At 54.5% G+C, this 19,530-nt stretch overlaps 1 protein-coding gene across 2 annotated transcripts in view; it reads left to right on the plus strand.

Moving 5' to 3' along the window:
- The first annotated feature begins 405 nt into the window (after positions 1-405).
- The window catches only part of PKP3 (plakophilin 3), a 39,084-nt gene continuing 19,959 nt past the window's right edge, over positions 406-19,530 (plus strand). For both annotated transcript variants that reach the window (XR_012159302.2, XM_073347011.2), the window contains exons 1-2: positions 406-919; positions 19,242-19,333. Coding sequence is in view for 1 of the 2 variants with exons in the window: in XM_073347011.2 (XP_073203112.2) it covers positions 694-919; positions 19,242-19,333 (318 nt within the window). In the remaining variant the exon portion in view is untranslated. The remainder of the gene's footprint in view (positions 920-19,241; positions 19,334-19,530) is intronic.

Here is a 19,530-nt window from a genome sequence, read left to right on the forward strand (position 1 = left end):
CTGGGTTTTATGGCGCAGCATCTCTGCGTTCAGCCTTTCCTGGTGCTGTCCCATCAGGCCACGGGCAGCAGGGCCACTCAGTTACCCATGCAGCCTGGGTGGGAGGAGGGTGCCAGCACCCCCACAAACCTCCTGGCTGCCCTGGCCCCTGAGGCATGGGGTGGCGACTCCAGTAATTGCCTGTGCTGGTTTACGCAGCTGACAAGGCATGGCAGGGCAGGTGCTGGTTGTGCATCCCTGCAATTCCACCTTAAAGCTGAGGAAGCCAGGCCCCGCCAAAGGCCTCACCTGCTTAAGGTGGAACTGGCTGACCTGCTCTGCCTGAAAGCCGGCCTCCTCGGTGATGTCAGTGGCTCGGCAGAGGGGTGTAACCGTGTCTCAGAGTGGCAGAGTCCCATCCCAGGAAGCCAGCACTTGTGCGAGGATAGGAGTGGTGTGGGCCGGGGGCACCCAGTGCCATCTCCTCAGAGCAGCTCAGACTGACTCCCCAGCCAGGACCGAGGCAGGATCTGGCAGCTGTCCCCTCTGCACTCCTGCTGCAGACCCTCAGCTCCCTGGCGTCTCAGCTTGGCCCTGGGCTCAGACGGACAGAGGAAGTGGAACTGGTGTTAGCAACAGTGGGACCCTTCCCTGGCAGAGCCAGGGCCCTGGGACAGACTGAGCCACGCTCCCCGCCTGGCCGGGACAGAAGCCATGCAGGAGAATAACTTCTTCCTGTCGGCTTTGCAGCCGGAGGCCGGCGTGTGCTCCCTGGCACTGCCCTCGGACCAGCAGCTGGACAGGAAGAGCAAGGAGGCGCCCGACGCGGAGCTGCTGAAGAGCGCCCGGGTGCAGGAGCAAGTCCGCATGAGGATGCTGCAGAAGAGCGGCTCGGTTCCCAGGACCAACGGACCTAGGCTTGACTACGTCGAGGTCAAAGGTAAGGGGTGGGGGGCGTGATGGGCTTCACAGGCGAGGATGTGCTGCCCTCCAAAGCTAGCTATGCCAAGGGGCCTCTCGAGGGACTGCTGGCTTTGGGGGCAGGGCTCCAGCCCCTCTCATCTGTCACCTCTGCTGGGGATGGGATTATACAGGGGGTGGGGACTGGGAGGCAGGCCTAGCTCTGCTCTGTGACAGCAGGTGAGTCACTTTGCTACCCTGTGCCTCTGTTTCCCCATCTGTACCATAGGGATAATGATTGTTCCCTGCCCCCGGGGGTGGGGGGCTGCGGGAGGTTCAGCTGGCCAACGTCTGTGACTCGCACTGAGCTCCTGAGTGGGAAGGTGCTGCTCTCCTTGCTGAGTTAATGGGAGCTCTGCCTCCGAGGCAGGTGATCTGGCCTTCCCGCGCTGGCCTGGCGGCTGTTTTTTGTGCCATACATTTGCTCTCTCGCTACGGGTTTGTGCAGCAGGTTTAATGGGGGAGCCCACACTGGGTGGAGGGAGCTCGAACTTGGGGGCATCTCCCTGGGGAAATGGGGGAGGGGGGGGCAGAACCTGTCAGGGCTCCCGCCAGGGCCCTAGAGGCCAAGGAATGGGTCCATGTGGGGCAGACTGGGCAGGGCGGGGGTGAACCGTCCCCCACTGTCTGAGGGGACCAGCTCACCCTGTGGATATCACCAGCACAAGAGAAAGTCACCAAGCCGGGGGCTCCCACCTGTGGTTGGCTCCTTCCCTGAGGAATCCAGCCCGGGCTTTCCAGCACGCCCTGTTTGTGGCATGGCTGGGAGCGCCAGCGTCTCTTGTTTTGCAACAGCCGCTCCCCTGGTTGCGTGCTAGGGCTGCCCCCCCCCCCCGCCTGCTGGGGGGGGGGGGCTCAGGTTGCCCGCCCCCGATCCCAGCCCCGCCCCCTTTCCTGGTCTCTTTCCGCGGCGGCACGAGGAGGGGGCAAGGGCCGGGCGTGTGTTTCTCTCTCCCCTGGTCTGCCAGGGAGCGGCGTGGGGGGGGGACACTTCTCAGCCAGGCCTGGGAGCCCTCCCGGCGTTCGTTTTCCAGGGCTGGGGATTTGTTGGGTTTGGGGTTAGTTTGTTTTTTTTGCAAACGTTTAAGATTTAATGGTTTTCCCCACGGAGGACATCCCCCCCCCCCCCCCGGCCGGTCCATGGAAGACACAGCCCTGGCTCTGGCAGCGGATCTCCACTCCAGAGTCCCCCGAGCTTCCTATGAGCCTCTCCACCCCTCTGGAGACAAGCCCACGTGGCTGCCCGGAGCGACCCCCCCGTCCATCCCCGAGCTTCTGTAGCCCGCAAGCCAGGTGCTCCCTGGGCACGTTTGTACCGCTTGCTAGGATGTCTGGATTTGGGGCCCAGACTGTAAGCTGGGGGTGGGGAGAGGATGCTCCCCCCCCCCCCCCCCCCGACCAGCTGCAAAGGAGCTATGCCAGTAGGCATGATCCAGCAGATGTCAGCAGGGATCAGGACTGTGGCAGGTTTCAAATACTGGCTTGGGGGAGACCTGTGTTTACTTGCCCTGGCATTGCACGGGTGCCCCTGAGCAAGCGGAGTCCCCGCTCACTCCGTGCGTCTAGCTCATCAGCTCCCCATGGACTGTTCCCGGGGTGCTGCTCCCATGCCCCCAGCGAAGGGTCTCACGTACTAGCCGATCTCTGACCCTGGTGCACGATCCCTAACTCCCCCCAGTCATGGTCCCTACGGCACCCGGCAGACTAGACGTAGGATGACAGATCCAAGAGGTTTCTGTCTATTATGGATGTGTGACGTTGAAGCGTTTAGTAGCTATTTCATTTAATAACACCATGTTTAGAGAGTGTGTGTTCAAGGGGCTGGAGGAAACTGGCCTCCCGTCCTTCCAGACCCTTGTGCCTTTCTCCTCTGGGGAGGATGGCTTGTTACAGCCCAGGACTGTAAGTGGGGAGGCCTGGGACAGACCCCAGCAGTCATTCACACTAGTGCAAGGTGGGTGTAAAAAGCTACCCCCTCAGAATCAGAGAGTGTCCTGCTCGCTGCCCACTGGTGCAGGCCAGTGGTGGCTCAGGTCCATTGGGTCTCATCCAGGCTCTGCCACAGATTTCCTGTGTGACCTAGGGAAGTTCCTTAGCCTCGCTGTGCATTGATTCCCCACCTGTCTAATGCGGATTGCCTCCCGGGGCGGTGGTGTTTATTATGTGTGTTGTGGTAGCCCCCAGGAGACCACCTCACGGACCAGGGCCCCATTGTAGGTGTTGCACAACCCTCTATCAGGCTGACTTGATTAATGCCTGTGACGTGCTCTGAGGCTGCTGGGTGGGGAAGGCAGTAGAGAAAGGCAAAGGGTGTATCTCCCCGAACTGCCAGGATCTGAGCGCCAGCAGCTGAGCAGTTCCCACAGGCACCTGGAGCTGCCTTTGTGGCTTCTCCTTCCTTTGATCTCTTTTTGTCCCACACCCTGTTCTGGAATTTTGTCCTAACCCATGAGCTGCTTTCCTGCATTCTCTGAAGCTGCCTGCCTCTGCTCACAGAAAGAGACTATTGCCCCGAATCTCGCTACTGTGACTAGCACCAGGCAGCAGCTATCCCCTAGGGGCTTGAGCTCCCTGACTCCAGGCTGAGACACAAAGGCCTTATTCTTAAACTTTCCCCCTGTTATCACGACCAAGGAGAGCAGGCCAGGAGATGTGTGATTCCTGCTGGCCAGTGGCACGGATTAGGCGAAAGGCGCGTTTTCAGTGCCGTGCCACCACCTTCCTGCAGCCAGAATGCTTCCCCCAGCTCCTTCCTGGCCCCGGGGCAAGCACCACAGCCTGCCTGCCCGCCCCTCCAGGTAGCTGCCCAACAGAACCATTAGGCTGCCTCCTCTCTGCCTTTGTTGACACCCAGTCTGCAGCTGGGGGTGAAACAGACCGAGGGGTGGGGTGGGCCTAGGGTGACCAGACAGCAAATGTGAAAAATCAGGACAGGGGGTGGGGGGTAATAGGAGCCTATATAAGAAAAAGACCCAAAAACCGGGACTGTCCCTATAAAATCAGGACATCTGGTCACCCTAGGTGAGGCTGATGGACCAAAGCAGTTACTGAGCAGGTATAGGGGGAAGACTGGGAACAGGTACAGAGAAGGCCCCAGGTTGTTATGTTCTGTTTGTTTAATGTGGGAGCTAGAACAAAGGAAAGAACGAGCTGAAGAGAGGCCCAGAAAAGGCAGGCCGAGCAAAGAAAGAGATGCGGAGCTCCCCCGCGCCCGGGAGCACGCAGGAGAGCTGGGTGCCTAGCGAGGGCTGGCAGCTGGTGATCAGAAGAAATCAGAGCTCGTGGCCAGGCTGCATTCAGTTCAACGAGGAAGTGTTGAGCGCGAGGAGGAAATCGCTGGCTTGGGTGGGATCCACGGCTGCGTTTAATCTGTAATGAAAGAGGGGCCAGGGTCAAGGACTCTTTTTACATTCATAACTGATGCAACAAGCAGAGGTGCCAGGGCTGTGAACTGCCAGGCCCGGAGGTGCCGGGGCTGAGGCACAAATTAAGCACAGAGCTGGGGACATTGCTGGTGTCTGTGCGGGATTGAGGGGAGGCATGGAAATGCAGCTCTCCCTCCTCTGCCTCTCCTCCGAGGTGACAGCTCTTGCTACCTGCCTGCCCGTGCCGTAGGGGGAGCTCCCAGCCACAGAAACCCCCCAGAGTGGCTGTTTTGCATACCCAACGCAGCACATAGATAGCCCTCCTGATTCTCCCTAGCCTGAAAGCCAAGTATCATGTGTCCCAGCAGGGCAGGCAGTACGGCGACCTGCAGCCAGTGAAGTTACTGGCATCACCCCCGAGATACCGACCTGTCCGATCAACGTTATCCACCTGTGTGGGCCCCAGCCCCGGCCTCCATCCTGCCATGGAATCCAGTCCCCGAGGCTGGGCTCTGGCATGGTGCTGAACATGCTACAGGCTCTGGGAGCCAGGCATCCCTGCCACGCCCCACCCTTATCATTGCCACCCAAGACTGACAGAGCGGAGGTGGAGGGGAGCTAGTAGCCTGAGTGCATTCCAGCCCAGCCTGCCTCTCTGGCAGCAGGTCCTGGCTGTGTGTGTGTGGGGGGGGGGACAATGTGTGTGGAGGGGGTAGGGGATACAGGGACCCATTCTCCTCGCAGCAGCAGCATTATGCTGCCCCAAACTCCCTCACAACCTGGGGCGGTTCTCTTGGATTCCCTGCAGCCCTAACCTGGTCACCGCTTCCCTGGCAGCCTAACCCACTCCTGGGACGGCTGAACTGGGTCCATGACATTGAAGGGCCTGATCCAAAGCACGTTGAGGGCAATTGGAAGACTCCCCTCAGGATCTCCCATGGTGGGCCAGGCCCTGATACAGAAGTGCTGCTTGCAGGGGGTGCTGGAGCTGGGACCGAGTGTGGGGAGCAGAGGGCAGGCCCCTGTGCACCCACCTCTTCTCCCTGGGTGTATTGTGTTCACTGAACTTTGTTGTACACTCAGGAGTTAACCTGCACTGCTGGCCGGGGGTGGGGGTGTGGCTGGGGCAGTCAGATGAATGACTGGGGGCTGGGTCTGCCCAGAGAAGCAGCCACCTAGACGAGGAGGGAGCTGGGAAAGCTAGGAGGGGCAGGCAGGATTCCAGACAGTGAAGAGCAGTGAGTGTGAGTCACGTGTAGCACTGTCTGTCCACCCCACACGGCAGGATTTGGAGTGAGAGGGAAGCACTAGACTGCAACTCCATGCCACCTGGTAGCAATGCCTCCTGTTCCAGTCCCGGGACCCACCCGACTCTGCATGTACCCCAGTCCTGACCTGCAGCCCCTCTGCCATCCCGGCCCTGGGACCCACCCAACTCTGCATGTACCCCAGTCCTGACCTGCAGCCCCTCTGCCATCCCGGCCCTGGGACCCACCCAACTCTGCATGTACCCTAGTCCTGATCTACAGCCCCCCTCCTATTTCAATGCTGCCCGCAACACCCCAAGCACTGCCCACGCATCTCAACGCTAACCCTCTCCTGTTACTGTTCTGGGCTCTCTCCACTCTTCTCTGTTCCAAGGGGTGGCCCTTGAGCTGTGTTCAGGGGGTGGCATGTTCTCCCTATAGTGCAGGAATCTCCTTGCGTGGTGCGGATGCAGAGCCTGAGCCACACGCAGGCTTGCCAGGTGGGAGGTGTGAAGGCACCAGTCGTGTTTAATCTCTAACAGTGGAGAAAAATGACACTGGGAAACAACGCAGGGCAAAAGTGGCCGGGGATGCCCGTTACCCTGGCTGGTGGGTGGCTGCCCTGAGAACTCTGGGCTCCCTGACATGTGGTGCCTGTCAGTCATGCATGTGCTCTGACTGGGGGTACGCGCTGTGGGCGTGTTCTCATTCCCCACAGGAAGTGGTGGAAGTCCGCTAGGTTAGTAGGATGATTTCTGTATTCCGAGTGTATCCCAGCATCACGCACAGGGCTAAGGCAGGAGCAGGGCCCCGGGTGCTGGACACACATGCCGATGTGGTTGCCCCATTTCAAAAAAGATATACTGGGATTGGAAAAGGTACAGAAAAGAGCAACAAAAATGATAAGGGTATGGAAGAGCTTCCATATGAGGAGAGATTAAGAAAACGGGGACTTTTCAGCTGGAAAAAGAGAGGTTTAAGGTGGGATATGATAGAGGTCTATACAATCATGACTGGTGTGGAGAAAGTAAATAAGGAAGTGTTATTTATTCCTCATAACAAGGACTAGGGGTCCCCCAACGAAAAGAATAGGCAACAGGTTTCGAACAAACAAAAGGAAGTATTTCTTCACACAGTGCACAGTCCCTGTGGAACTCCTTGCCAGAGGATGTTGTGAAGGCCAAGGCTATAACAGGGTTAAAAAAAGAACTGGATAAGTTAATGGAGGATAGGTCTACCAATGGCTATTAGCCAGGATGGGCAGGAATGGTGTCCCTAGCCTCTGTTTGCCAGAAGCTGGGAATGAGTGACCGGGGATGCATCACTTGGTGGTTACCTGTTCTGTTCATTCCCTCTGGGGCACCTGGCACTGGCCACTGTCAGAAGGCATGATACTGGGCTAGATGGACTTTTGTTCTAATCCAGTATGGCCTCTCTTATGTTTCCAGTGCCAGGATTTCCACTCCCAGTTTCTAGGGGCAGCTGGGGCTCCATCTTCTGGCCTCAGGGTGCCTGTTTACCCACACAGAGCTGGGTCCCTGGCATTATCAGTTATTCTGTGTACTCACTGGTAAAGGAGAATGCCATCCATGCTGTCTCCATGGCAGTCCCGATGGTGCCCCACCCTCTCAGGCGCTAACTCATTCAGGCCTTTTCCCTCCTGCCCCAAACTCCAGCCACTAGCAAGTCAGCCAAGCAGGGCTAGTGCATGTCTCTCGGAGAGCCTGCCCTTAGAGTTATTTATGCCTCAGCAGAGCCTGGCTAGGGCCCAGCACGGGGCTGTGATCATCCTCACCAGCTGCCACTCATCAGGGTCTTCTTAGCACTGGCATGGCCCTCTGGCAGAGGCTCTTAGCTTATGGGTCAGGAACTCCTGAGGGGTCACCTGGCCAGCAGAGTTGGGGGGGAGACGGTCGTGAGCCTGCTCCCATCCCTTGTCTCTGCTCTGCTCTGAGATGGAGATTGGGCTGTAGGTGCTGGAAGCCCCCTCAGACATTTGTGCCAATTTACCACAGGACCTGGTGCAAGGACCCTTGCTATAGCCAGTCCCAGCCCAAAGTTAGGCCTCCTCTAACGAGCCAGGTCAGCCCCCTCCCGGCACTGCAGGATCACGCTGGGCAGATGTCTCTGGCATTGTCTCTCCTGGGGTTGTGTCTGTCAGTGCAGTGTGGCTGCTTCGGCTTTGTCTCCCTGTAGGCACAGGGATCTCTCCCATCCCACCTACAGTGGCCGGCCAGCAGGCCTGGGGATGGGGTTTGAGAGAGGCCAGCTACTGGGCTTCCTCCCTGATCATGCACTGGGGAGCTGGGGCAAGGGACAGGAATGTTGTTAAGTGGAACATCTCCTCACAGTCCTGCCCACGCGAGAGGAAGAGGCTGTGGAAAGCTCTGAGCTCCAATGGAGCCATCCTACCCCACAGACAATAAGCCCCACACACAAGGGTTCCCAGGAGAGGCTCATCTGAGGTGGAGTGAGCTGTTCTGCTGCCCCAGAGATCGCTGCATGTGGCAGGGCTTCTGTGGCTTGTTTGATCCTGCCAGGGATTGCAAGGGATTGGAGCGTGTGTGTTTCCATCTCCTCCTGCCAGATTCCGCCAGGTTTTACTTCATCCTGACAGACACCTTGTCAAGGTTCCTTCCCCACTCTGAACTCTAGGGTACAGATGTGGGGACCTGCATGAAAAAAACCCTAAGCTTATTTTTACCAGCTTAGGTTAAACTTTCCCCAAGGTAAAAACTATTTTACCTTTTGTCCCTGGACCTTATTGCTGCCACCACCAAACATCTAACAAAAGTAACAGGGAAAGAGCTCACTTGGAAATGTCTTTCCCCCCAAAATCCACCCAAGCCCTATACCCCCCTTCCTGGGGAAGGCTTGATAAAAATCCTCACCAATTTCCATAGGTGAACACAGACCCAAACCCTTGGATCTTAAGAACAATGAAAAAGCAATCAGGTTCTTAAAAGAAGAATTTTAATTGAAGAAAAAAAGTAAAAGAATCACCTCTGTAAGACCAGGATGGTAGATACCTTACAGGGTAATCAGATTCAAAACATAGAGAATCCTTCTAGGCAAAACCTTAAGTTACAAAAAGACACAAAAACAGGAATATCCATTCCATTCAGCACAACTTATTTTATCAGCCATTTAAACAAAACAGAATCTAACGCATATCTAACTAGATTGCTTATTAACTCTTTACAGGAGTTCTGACTTGCATTCCTGCTCTGGTCCCGGCAAAAGCAACACACAGACAGAGTGAACCCTTTGTTTTCCCCCCCTCCAGCTTTGAAAGTATCTTGTCTCCTCATTGGTAATTTTGGTTAGGTGCCAGCGAGGTTGTCTTAGCTTCTTAACCCTTTACAGGTGAAAGGGTTTTTCCTCTGGCCAGGAGGGATTTAAAGGTGTTTACCCTTCCCTTTATATTTATGACACACCTCCCAAATCACAGATCGGGTGAAACGCTGGCTGTGATCTCTTCCTGGAGCTCTAGGAGAAAACAGTGTTAATAAGACACATGCACCTCTAAATATACTACCAAGTATATAAAGACTAACAATAACATCTCAAGGACAATTTTAACCAGTATTCTTTCACGGGAGAGTGCATCAGCCACTTTGTTAGAAGCTCCTGAGATGTGTTGTATGTCGAAATCAAAATCTTGGAGAGCTAAACTCCACCGAATAAGTTTTTTGTTATTTCACTTGGCAGTATGAAGCCGCTGTAGAACAGCAGGGTTGGTTTGCAGGTGGAAACACTGTTCCCAAACATATGGGCGTAGCTTTTCCAGAGCGTAGACAATGGCGTAACATTCTTTTTCACTGACTGATCAGTTGCTTTCCCTCTCAGACAGTTTTTTGCTGAGAAACACTACAGGGTGGAATTCTTGATCCGGTCCTTCCTGCATTAAAACTGCTCCCACGCCACGCTCGGACGCATCTGTGGTTACTAGGAACGGTTTGTCAAAGTCTGGAGCCCTTAGCACAGGGTCAGACATGAGTGTCGCTTTAAGCTGGTTAAAGGCCTGCTGACACTCTTCGGTCCACTGAACAGCATTGGGCTGTTTCTTTTTGGTTAGGTCTGTCAGTGGGGCAGCGATTTGGCTGTATTGCGGTACAAATTGCCTGTAACATCCGGCCAAGCCTAAGAAGGATTGGACCTGTTTCTTTGACTTTGGGACAGGCCACTTTTGGATAGCATCCACTTTGGCCTGTAGGGGGTTGATAGTTCCTTGACCCACCTGGTGTCCAAGGTAAGTCACTCTGTTTAGGCCTATTTGACACTTCTTCGCCTTAACAGTTAGTCCTGCCTCCTTTATGCGCTCAAAGACTTTTTGTAGCTGTTCCAGGTGTTCTGCCCAGGAATCCAAAAATATGGCCACACCGTCAAGATAAGCGACTGCATATTCTCCTAATCCCACTAGGAGACCATCTACAAGTCTTTGGAAGGTGGCGGGTGCATTCCACAGCCTGAAAAGGAGTACATTAAATTCATACAGCCCGACATGTGTGGTGAAGGCTGACCTTTCCTTGGCAGATTCATCTAGCGGTACCTGCCAGTACCTCTTGGTTAAGTCCAAGGTAGAGATGAACTGGGCCCGTCCCAGTTTCTCTAATAGTTCATCTGTGCGTGACATTGGATAGTTGTCTGTGTGAGTTACAGCATTTAGCTTACGGTAGTCCATGCAAAAACGTATCTCCCCATCTGGTTTGGGAACTAGAACCACTGGAGATGCCCATGCACTGCCAGAGGGGCGGATTACACCCATCTGTAACATATCCTGGATCTCCCGTTCTATAGCAGTTTTAGCTTGAGGAGACACCTGGTAAGGTTGGGCTCTAATTGGATGAGCATTACCTGTGTCAATGGAGTGGTATGCCTGTTCAGTCAGTCCTGGGGTGGCTGAGAACGTTGGCACGTAGCTAGTGCACAGCTCCTGGATCTGCTGTCGCTGCATACGCCCCAGGGTCATGGAGAGGTTCACCTCTTCCATACCACCATCACATTTCACTTCGTAGTAGACACCTTCAGGCCACTCAGCGTCATCTCCTCCCTGGGCTGTAAACTGACAAACCTTTAATTCTTTGGAATGAAAGGGCTTTAGAGAATTAATATGGTACACCTTAGGCTTTCGGTTGGAGGTGGGGAATGCTATGAGATAATTAACAGCTCCCAGGCGCTCCTGGACCATGAATGGCCCTTCCCACGATGCTTCCATTTTATGGGCCTGGAGCACCTTTAAGACCATGACCTGGTCCCCTACTCTGAAGGAACACTCTCTGGCATGTTTATCATACCAGGCTTTTTGCTTTTTTTGAGCATCCTGTAGGTTTTCTTTAGCAAGGGCTAAAGAGGTTCGGAGGGTGTTTTGTAGGTTGGTTACAAAGTCCAGAATGTTAGTTCCTGGAGAAGGTGTAAACCCTTCTCATTGCTGCTTCACCAACTGCAATGGCCCCTTAACCTCGCGGCCATATACAAGTTCAAATGGTGAAAACCCTAAACTGGGATGTGGTACAGCTTTGTAGGCAAAGAGCAACTGCTGCAACACTAGGTCCCAATCATTGGAGTGCTCATTTACGAATTTATGTATCATGGCCCCCAAAGTCCCATTAAATTTCTCCACCAGGCCATTTGTTTGATGATGGTAAGGGGTGGCAACCAAGTGATTCACCCCATGAGCTTCCCAAAGGCTTTCCATAGTTCCTGCCAGGAAGTTAGTTCCTGCATCTGTGAGGATGTCGGAGGGCCAACCTACCCTGGCAAAAATGTCTGCTAGTGCCTGGCACACACTTTTAGCCCTGGTGTTGCTTAGAGCTACTGCTTCTGGCCATCATGTGGCAAAATCCATGAAAGTCAGTATGTACTGCTTTCCTCTGGGTGTCTTTTTCGGAAAAGGACCCAGAATATCCCCATCATTGAGGTTCCATTTCAGCAAGTAGCTGTGGAGTGGCTGGAGAGGGGCTTAGACCTGGTCTTGGGGTTTTCCCACTCTTTGGCATACCTCACAAAACTGGACATAGGTAGAAATATCCTTGCCCATTCCCTCCCAATGGAATGACCTCCCCAAATGGTCTTTGGTCCTGTTCATCCCAGCATGGCCACTAGGATGATCGTGGGCTAAGCTCAAGATACTTAGTTGGAACTACCAACTGTCTCTGAGGATGCCAGTCTTCCTGGTGTCCACCAGAAAGAGTTTCCTTGTATAAAAGTCCTCTTTCTACAACAAACCTGGATCGATTAGAAGAGCTGAGAGGCAGTGGGTTGCTCCGTGCCACCATCCAAGCTCTCTGGAGGCTTTGATCTGCTTCCTGTTCGATCTGGAACTGTTCTCTTGATGCTGGAGACATCAGTTCTCATTGGATTGTGGACTGAGGCTTGGTCCCTCTGAAAGCGATGTAGGGGATGGGGCTGTTTCCATTGACTGTGAACCGTTCTCCGCTGGTGCACTATGTTGGGTTTCAGGCTCCGGCTGAGCCTCTTGTGTAGGGTTATGGGCTGCTGCTGGTTCAGGTTCGGTGGGGCCCTCTGGTGTTGGGGTTGCAAGTACTGGGTTCAGTGCTGGCATGGGTCTGGTGCTGGTTGTTCCACCGGTTCCGGTTCTGGGACTGGCTCTGTCTGGGTCTCTGGGACTGGATCCACTACTGCTGTTGCAGACATTGACCTGGGTCCGGGTCCATCACCTCTGACCGGGTCCTGGTAGAAGTTTCCAGAACAGAGCTAGGCGTGACGGCAGGTTTAGCCTGGCTGCGGGTGACCGTTCCCACCCTCTTGGCTCGCTTCACATGATTGGCCAAGTCTTCCCCCAACAGCATGGGGATGGGATAATCATCATAGACTGCAAAAGTCCACATTCCTGACCAGCCCTTGTACTGGACAGGCAACTTGGCTGTAGGCAAATTGAAAGAGTTGGACTTGAAGGGTTGAATTGTCACTTGGATCTCTGGGTCGATTAAATTTGGGTCCACAAAGGAAGCATGGATAGCCGGCACTTGTGCTCCGGTGTCCCTCCACGCGGTGACCTTTTTCCCGCCCACACTCACAGTTTCCCTCCGCTCCGAGGGTATCTGGGAGGTATCTGGCCCTGAGAACCTCTAGTGTGATTCCGGTGCAATGAACTGTAATCTGTTGGGGTTCTTGGGGCAGTTGGCCTTTACATGCCCCGGCTTGTTACATTTAAAACATCGTCCAGGTGACGGGTCACTGGGGTGAGGTGGGTTGCTGGAGAACGGTGTGGCAGGACGATAAGGTGTCTGGAGTATTCCTTGGTATGTAGTTGGGGCCTTGGCCTTTTACTTTTTCTTTAATTAAAATTCTTCTTTTAAGAACCTGATTGCTTTTTCATTAGCTGTAATGAAACCCTTTGTTTCCCCTCCACTCCAGCTTTGAAAGTATCTTGTCTCCTCATTGGTCATTTTGGTCAGGTGCCAGCGAGGTTATCCTAGCTTCTTAACCCTTTACAGGTGAAAGGGTTTTTTCCTCTGGCCAGGAGGGATTTAAAGGTGTTTACCCTTCCCTTTATATTTATGACACACTCAAAATGTGTGGGCTGATTTCCAGGGAACTGAGCATGCGGGAGAATTGTGTTTATACAAGGCAGCCTCTCGGGGCCTTACTGCTCCCAGGCTCCCTGCTGCTGAAGGGGCAAACACAGCCATGAGAATACTGGCAGGGCCCAGGCAGGGTCTTGACGGGCGGGTGGAGGAGCCCACTGAGAAGGGCCTGGGCTCCAGCCCTTTGGTGACATGGACACGGTTGGGATAGTCACTGAAGTTGGCCAGGTTGTAACTGCTCCCGTCAGCCCCTGGCTTCCCAAGCAGTAGAACATCCACCTGGGGGAATGGAGCCAGGTGCTGTGCAGGCCCCCCCAGTGCTCTGCCAACGTACCCCAGTCCTGACCTGCAGCCCCCCCACTATCCCAGCCCTCTCCTGAGAGCTGCCGATTGTGCCAACGGCTGGGATGTTTGTCCAGTCACAAAGCGAGGATTTTGCAGTGGGGAGAGGCAGGACTGATATGAAAATCAGTGTGGAAATGGCGGTAATCTTACAGAATGGCAGTAAATTGCATGATGCCTTTGGGAACCCAGTCCCACCTTCATTGTATCCATCCGCTTGTGTTTCAGCTGTCAATGAGTAAGCACCAAAGCTTGTCCCTTAAATGATCTCTAGTCACTTTCTTGCATGGATAGTGTCTCGGGTAAGTAAGTAAGTTGAGGACTAACAATTATCCCGCTCAACCTGGAGTATGGTGAAAGAACGCTGGGTCCACCTCTCAGCGCTGGCACTGGGCATGGTTTCACTTCCCGGCCTGCATCTCCTCGGTTGCTAGAAAACACCTGAGAGCATTAAGTCAATAGAGAGACAAAGTGCTGGAGGTAATAGCTCTTATTGGACGAACCTCTGTTCGGGAGAGAGGCAAGCTTGTGAGCTACACCAAGCTCTGAGCGTCCAATAAAAGATATTACCCCACCCACCTGGTCTCTCTAATATCCTGGAACGGCTACAACTACATGGCAAACATTGTCAAGAGGGCAAGTAGCACCATGTTCACCGGAGGGGGGAGGGGAGAGAGTGTGGCTGCCAAACCAGACAGCAATCAAAGGAGAGGGAGCTTAGCTGTACGCTCCACATCGTCATCATTTCTCTCCATGGAGTGAATGAGACAGTTTGTCAACACAACACAACTCCCACTTAGCTAACCAAAGTGGCCGCATTTTGAAAGATGCTAAGCATGCAGAAATTCAGCTCTTGGCCACCCTGGACAACTTTCTGGCCCGCTGGCAAGCTAGTGGGGTGATGACATCAGAAAGGAAAGCTGATGGAGCTCTGGCTGTTCGGTGTTTGGAGAGCTGGCTTTCCTTAGGCAGTGCAGTTGTAGCCGTGTGGGGCCCAGGATATGAGCGAGACAAGGTGGGGGAGGTGATATCTTTGATTGGACCAACCACAGTTGGTGAGAGAGACCAGCTTTCAAGCCACACAGAGCTCTTTGTTTAGGCTGACTCTTCAGAGATGGTCTGGGAGAGTGCCCACGGCACATCTCCGAGACCCCCGCCATGCCCTCCGTTCAAACTGGGACGACCACACTTGACATTCCTAATATTTCACACGGTTTGGTTTTGTTTTTTTAAAAGGAGGAAAAGTATCAGTTAAGAAAAGATCCTGTCAGGCCTTTATCCCTCAGAGAGGGACACACAGCACAGACGCAGGTGCTCTTTCCTTGCAGGTCACTCTTAAATGTCCTCCTTTTGGGGTCTCCACAAATCCCACATCTCGCTTCCTCAGCTCAAGCCTCCTGGTAGCGAGAGCGAGGCTCCCCCCACCTGCGGCATCAGCCTGAGCTAACCCAGCGTTGGCTAAACTGGGAAGGCTTTCTTGGCAACCACCAGGGCTAGAATTGTGCGAGGGCCTGGTTCTCCCCGCACTGACCCCAGAGCAAACCAGGGAGATCTCCTGTGGCATCAGGGAGAAGAGAAACTGCCGCCTTCAGTTACCTTTAAATGGCAGCTTAGATGCTACAGACACCCCCAGCTGCTCTTATCTCTGCTGTTGATTTTGTAACAGGGACAAATATTGGCCATGCGTCAAACTGAAGCCAGCTGAACCCAGCTGGGTCTCAGCGCAGGTCTTCCATGGCGAACTAATCGCTCACCAGCCTCTCCGCCGCACTGCTCTCCACTCACCCACCAGACTCCTCCCTTCAGATCTCCAGGACTCATGCCAGCAGTTGTCTTCTAAAGGCCCTTTGGACCTAAGGCCGCTTCTAAATGGGCTCGGTCTTAACAAGAGCAAGTGTGGCTGGGAAAGGAGGTGGGGAGACCAGATGGGAAGGGGAGTGTTTGGTTTCCCGGTAAGCTGTTCAGCATAAACAAGGTGTCAAGGTTCCTTCCCCACTCTGAACTCTAGGGTACAGATGTGGGGACCTGCATGAAAACCTCCTAAACTTACTTTTACCTGCTTAGGTTAAAACTTCCCCAAGGTACAAACTATTTTACCCTTTTGCCCCTGGACTTCCACTGCCACCACCAAACTTTATCTGGGTTCCTGAAAAAACATAGTTTGGACACGTCGTTCCCCCCAAAATCCTCCCAAACCTTGCACCCCACTTCCTGGGGAAGGTTTGGTAAAAATCCTCTCCAATTTGCATAGGTGACCACAGACCCAAACCCTTGGATCTTAGAACAATGAAAAAGCATTCAGCTTCCTTACAAGAAGACTTTTAATAGAAGTAAAAAAGAATCACCTTTGTAAAATCAGGATGGTGAATACCTTACAGGGTAATTAGATTCAAAACATAGAGAATCCCTCTAGGCAAAACCTTAAGTTACAAAAAAGACACACAGACAGGAATATTCATTCTATTCAGCACAGCTATTTTCTCAGCCATTTAAAGAAATCATAATCTAACACATACCTAGCTAGATTACTTTCTAAGTTCTAAGACTCCATTCCTGTTCTTCCCCCGGCAAAAGCATCACACAGACAGACACAGACCCTTTGGTTTTTCTCCCTCCTCCCAGCTTTTGAAAGAATCTTGTCTCCTCATTGGTCATTTTGGTCAGGTGCCAGCGAGGTTGTCTTAGCTTCTTAACCCTTTACAGGTGAAAGGCTTTTTCCTCTGGCCAGGAGGGATTTTAAAATGGTTTGCCCTTCCCTTTATATTTATGACACAAGGCTCGCTTGGCGAGCCTTTCCCTCCCTGCACAGTCTGGGCCAGAGTCCCTCAGCTGGAAAGTCCCACTGACCTCAACGGAGCCCAGCCAACCACAGCTCCTCCAGGGTGGACATTGGTCTGGCACCATTGACCCCAGTGGGGCTACCTTGACCTACCCCAGCTTGGGACCTGGCTGGAAACTAGAAAAAACAAGAAACCAGCCCCCCCCCCCCCCCCAGTTGTTCCAAAAGTTTTGGTTCTCACAATGTTTTGGGTAATGTGAGCGACCGTTTCCCAGCTACGTTCATTATTTCTCTTGTATTCTTTCAGCGTTTTGTTCGCCATGGTTAAAAGAAGAGCTGGTTAAAGAATGAATGGGGAGGGGGCGGTTTAGGCACATGACAGGGTTTTTCTTTTGAAAAATTCTTTCCAATTTTTTTTTTAAATTCATTTTCAAAAATAGAAACTGAGAAATGAAAATGGTCAGCAACATTTCCAATAAGAATATCGGGTGTAAAATGCGATAAAGGGCTAGTGAAATTTTTCACAAACACCATGGATGTACAGAGAAAAAAGGGCCATTTTTAGATTAACAAACTGTGCCCCTTGCGAAACTCCAGCCCCCCCCCCCGACCTGGAGTCACAGGTGAGAGCATTCGGCAGCATTATCCTGGGCCCAGCAGAGATCAGTCTGCATCACAAAGACAGCCTGGAACTCAGCACTGCCACCTCTCTGCTCTAGAGAGCCTGGGTTTGGAAGAGGTGGGAGCAGAACGGGGCAAGATCCGGATGCACTGCCAGAACCGTGTGCAGGTCGAGGACTGGGATAGCGGGGGGGTGTGGGGGGCTGTAGGTCAGGACTGGGGTTTGTTGCCAGAACCGTGTGCAGGTCGAGGACTGGGATAGCGGGGGAGTGGGGGGGACTGTAGGTCAGGACTGGGGTGTGTTGGCAGAACCGTGTGCAGGTCGAGGACTGGGATAGCGGGGGGGTGGGGGGGGCTGTAGGTCAGGACTGGGGTTTGTTGCCAGAACCGTGTGCAGGTCGAGGACTGGGATAGCGGGGGAGTGGGGGGGACTGTAGGTCAGGACTGGGGTGTGTTGGCAGAACCGTGTGCAGGTCGAGGACTGGGATAGCGGGGGGGTGGGGGGGGCTGTAGGTCAGGACTGGGGTTTGTTGCCAGAACCGTGTGCAGGTCGAGGACTGGGATAGCGGGGGGGTGGGGGGGGCTGTAGGTCAGGACTGGGGTTTGTTGCCAGAACCGTGTGCAGGTCGAGGACTGGGATAGCGGGGGGGTGGGGGGGGCTGTAGGTCAGGACTGGGGTGTGTTGGCAGAACCGTGTGCAGGTCGAGGACTGGGATAGCGGGGGGGTGGGGGGACTGTAGGTCAGGACTGGGATGTGTTGGCAGAACCGTGTGCAGGTCAAGGACTGGGATAGCGGGGGGGTGGGGGGACTGTAGGTCAGGACTGGGGTGTGTTGGCAGAACCGTGTGCAGGTCAAGGACTGGGATAGCGGGGGGGTGGGGGGGACTGTAGGTCAGGACTGGGGTTTGTTGCCAGAACCGTGTGCAGGTCGAGGACTGGGATAGCGGGGGGGTGGGGGGGACTGTAGGTCAGGACTGGGGTTTGTTGCCAGAACCGTGTGCAGGTCGAGGACTGGGATAGCGGGGGGGACTGTAGGTCAGGACTGGGGTTTGTTGCCAGAACCGTGTGCAGGTCGAGGACTGGGATAGCGGGGGGGTGGGGGGACTGTAGGTCAGGACTGGGGTGTGTTGGCAGAACCGTGTGCAGGTCGAGGACTGGGATAGCGGGGGGTGGGGGGGACTGTAGGTCAGGACTGGGGTTTGTTGCCAGAACCGTGTGCAGGTCGAGGACTGGGATAGCGGGGGGGTGGGGGGACTGTAGGTCAGGACTGGGGTGTGTTGGCAGAACCGTGTGCAGGTCGAGGACTGGGATAGCGGGGGGGTGGGGGGACTGTAGGTCAGGACTGGGGTGTGTTGCCAGAACTGTGTGCAGGTCTAGGACTGGGATAGCGGGGGGGTGGGGGGGGCTGTAGGTCAGGACTGGGGTGTGTTGGCAGAGATGTGTGGGGCCAGGGCTGGACTAGCGGGGGACTGTAGGTCAGGATGGGGTGTGTTGGCACAGCTGCATGGGGCCAGGGCTGGAAAAGCAGAGGAGTGCAGGTCGAGACTGGGGAGCATTATCAAAGCTGGGTGGGTCCAAAGGCTGGGATACAAGGGGGGGCTGAAGGTCAGGACAGGGGTGCATGGGCAGAGCTGGGTGGGACCCAGGACTGGACTACCGGGGGTGCTACAGGGCAGGACTGAGCTGGGTGGGGGCTGGGGGAGCCCAGGGCTGGCCTAGAAGAAGTTGCTGTGGGTCACGACAGAGAATTCTCCCACAGCTAATCTGCTGTCACTTGCAGAGCATCCCTCGTTCACTCAGCCACATCCCCGTGCGGCTCCTGGGTGAGCTCCTGGGCTTTCCTGGGCTGGCCGTGTGCCGTGAGGGGCTCGGTGCTGCAGCTGTGTCGAACCCGTGCTTGGGAGGTTTAAGTGCAGCAGATGACCGGCTCCCACCTTTCCCTCCACTAACACAGGCCGTTCATTCACCGGGCACTAGAGGCAGCCCACGCTGAGCCCTCGGCACAGAGATGGGACCCTGGCGGGTATTTTACGTACACCTCATACACCCTATAGCACCCCACCCCATGACGTGGGAACCTCCCTGTGGCTACCAAGCAGGGATGGGTCCCAGCCGGCTGCAGCATTCCGAAGCTCCTGAGCCAAAGCCAGACTCCACAACAGTGTGTGGGTGTTTGGCTCCAGGGGTGCGGTTCAGCCAATTGCAGACAGTCACCAAATCCAGATTACAACATCCCCCCGATCAGAGCATTGGGTATTCAGATCCAGGTGTAGGATCTCCTCTTGACGCCCCCGCCCAGGGCTGTCCCAGTCCCCATTCCTCTAGTGCTGTGCTTTGAACGCACACAGCTCATTTCTAACTTTGCTGAACGCTGTCTGTCTGTCTGTGTGTCCTGCAGGTGGCAGCTCCTCCCAGGGCCAGTACAGCAACACCCTGCAGAAGTCCTTCAGCTCCAGATCCCAGACCAATGGTTTAGACCCCAAGGGCACTGTAAGTACCAGCTCACCTGCAGTGTGTGGCTAGACAGGTCGGTTTGGCTGATGTGTCGTTATATGGCTCCCATCACTATTACATCTGGAACCCAGCCATCGGCACGCGAGATCAGGCCACCCGCTAGTTGCCTCTCTTCCTGTAGCCCTTAGGAAGCCTAGTCACTGGCAGTGGATGGCTGGGTTCCAAGCCAGGTG

The sequence above is a fragment of the Lepidochelys kempii genome, chromosome 6 (genome assembly GCF_965140285.1).
Source record: "Lepidochelys kempii isolate rLepKem1 chromosome 6, rLepKem1.hap1, whole genome shotgun sequence".
Taxonomy (NCBI): Eukaryota; Metazoa; Chordata; order Testudines; family Cheloniidae; genus Lepidochelys; species Lepidochelys kempii.